We start from the raw sequence: 2,135 nt of genomic DNA, 5'->3' as shown, positions 1-2,135 counted from the left end.
GGCGGGCGCCGTGTGGGTAGGCAACCCTACCGCACTCCGGTGGAGCGGGCGGCCCAGGCTAGCTCTGGCGGGCGGGCGCCGTGTGGGTAGGCAACTCCGCCGCGCCCCGGTGGAGCGGGCGGCCTAGGCTACCTCTGGCGGGCGGGCGCCGTGTGGGTAGGCAACCCTACCGCACCCCGGTGGAGCGGGCGGCCCAGGCTCGGGCGGGCGGGCGCCCCGCGGGTAGGCAGCCTCCACAGCGGAGCCGCGTGCGTCGCGCCGGCTCCACCGCCGGGCAGCGCCTCCGCCGCGCCGCCGATCAGGTCCTAACGGATTCCGCGCGCACCGTTGGCGGGCGCGGCGAGGAGGAGGGAGCCCCTCTTGTGGAGGACTCGAACCCTGTTCGACCACCTCGCCGCGCCACGCCACGCCGCACCGGCATGCCGGGCAAATTGCCAAGTCGGATCCCTTCTAATCAGACCGGCGAGGCGTGGCGTGGCGTGGCGCTACAGCAGAGCGGGCCGACCTTGCGCATGTGGTCTCGCCGGGCGTATCGCGGGCGTGGAGCACACGGGACGGGCCGCGCGCGGGCTGGGCGGCGGCGGGGGGCCCACCCACCTCAAGCACACCCGTTGTTCCTCTCTGGCGGCGTGTCGCCGCGTTTCGCCACCCCCTGTGCGTGAATGGGAATTTATACTGTGTATGTGTGTATGTGTGTGTGAGTCATACATGACCCCTAGCCCTTGTACATATCGTCATTATTATTAATATTGCTGTGAGTAGTGAGTGTGGGTGCCGCGCATGTCCAATGCGACCGTAAGTTTTGTGTGTGTGTGCCACAGCAGTACTAGTACACACACACACACACACGAGTACGAGTATATCGGTACACACGCACATACACATACAGGGACCGCATAGCCCTCTTTACATTTGACTTTCACCTATTTACATTTTAATGACACGCAAGGGCATGTCTCTCTCTCCCTCTCTGTGAGTGTGTGTGTGTGTGCGTGTGTGAGTGGCTGTCCCACAGAGCCGCCGCTGCCGCCCCGCCTTTGGACGGTGGTATAGAATATAAGTAAGCTACCTCAAGGACAGTTACGCGTGTGTCCCCGGCATCCCCCAAATGGAATATAGTAGCCGTAACGCGAGACGATCCAATGAGCCGAGAAGTGTTGATGCATTGTGGTATTGTAATGGTCGGTTTGAAATATTGTTTGGAATAATCTTCACCGCACCACCGAAGGGGGCAGAAGGAAGAAGGTTTCCTGTCGACCGCCCGCCTCGACTTTGTTACGCGTTTGAATTTCTGAATGAAATGAGGATCGTGTTTTAATGCGTTTCTTTAATGCGTAAAAGAAAGATGAATGCAGCAGCAGCAGAAGGCCCTGAATGACGGTAACACACAGTGAGGTAAAGGAAAAGGGGGGGGGAGGACTTTCCCCGGTGCGTTGCTGGGCCTGGCCGTCCCCTCGGACCATCGTGCTGTCTCTCTCGCACCCGCACCACGCACCATCGTACCGTCACGATCTCTCTCTCTCTCTCTCTCTCTCTCTCTTCTCCAAGACGAATTACGATGAGTAGAACAAGCAGTTCCGCGCGCGTCAAACTCTCTTCCTCGGTTTCTTCTGTCTCTCTCCCTCTGTCTCCATCTCTCTCGCCCCTGATGATGTACCTCTTTCTCGCTTGTACTACTGTGAAATGTCATGGATGTTGTTATTTTCGTTGTTGCAGGCTGGGAGCTGCGTGGGCTGCACTGCTACAAATTCTTTACCATTCGACATTCGTGGGAGAAGGCGGCTGAACTCTGCAGAAGGTAACTATCAATAAGCCACATCATCGTCATTCCATTGGCATTGCAAAGAATATCCGCAAATTAACATGGTCGTCTTTTTTCTTCAAAGAACGCACCCTTTAATAAATAATTCGAAAGCGACTACTGGGTGTAACCGGCCGGCGATGACTCGACGGAGGTCGCGCCGTTCGCTGGCCGTTTTCCGTTTGACCACACTGAGTCACTCAGATTGAACAGTGCGAGAAAGAAGTATAGTGAGACGGCAGTGTGTAGTGTCCGCCTGTTCATGCACGACTTTAATTATTATTTTTCTGCCTTCGTCATTTCTGCAGCAGAAAGCATATAAACATATCGCCGC

At 57.0% G+C, this 2,135-nt stretch overlaps 1 protein-coding gene across 1 annotated transcript in view; it reads left to right on the top strand.

The window, feature by feature from the left end:
* The window catches only part of LOC113205112 (sushi, von Willebrand factor type A, EGF and pentraxin domain-containing protein 1), a 101,732-nt gene that overhangs the window by 81,478 nt on the left and 18,119 nt on the right, over positions 1-2,135 (top strand). The window contains exon 4 of the mRNA XM_052272988.1: positions 1,717-1,798. Within this exon, the coding sequence (XP_052128948.1) occupies positions 1,717-1,798 (82 nt within the window). The remainder of the gene's footprint in view (positions 1-1,716; positions 1,799-2,135) is intronic.

The sequence above is a fragment of the Frankliniella occidentalis genome, unplaced genomic scaffold (genome assembly GCF_000697945.3).
Source record: "Frankliniella occidentalis isolate FOCC.00 unplaced genomic scaffold, Focc_3.1 Scaffold237, whole genome shotgun sequence".
In the NCBI taxonomy this organism is placed as follows: domain Eukaryota; kingdom Metazoa; phylum Arthropoda; class Insecta; order Thysanoptera; family Thripidae; genus Frankliniella; species Frankliniella occidentalis.
The sequence above is the reverse complement of the archived record's forward strand: the minus strand, read 5'-3'. Positions and strand labels throughout refer to the sequence as shown.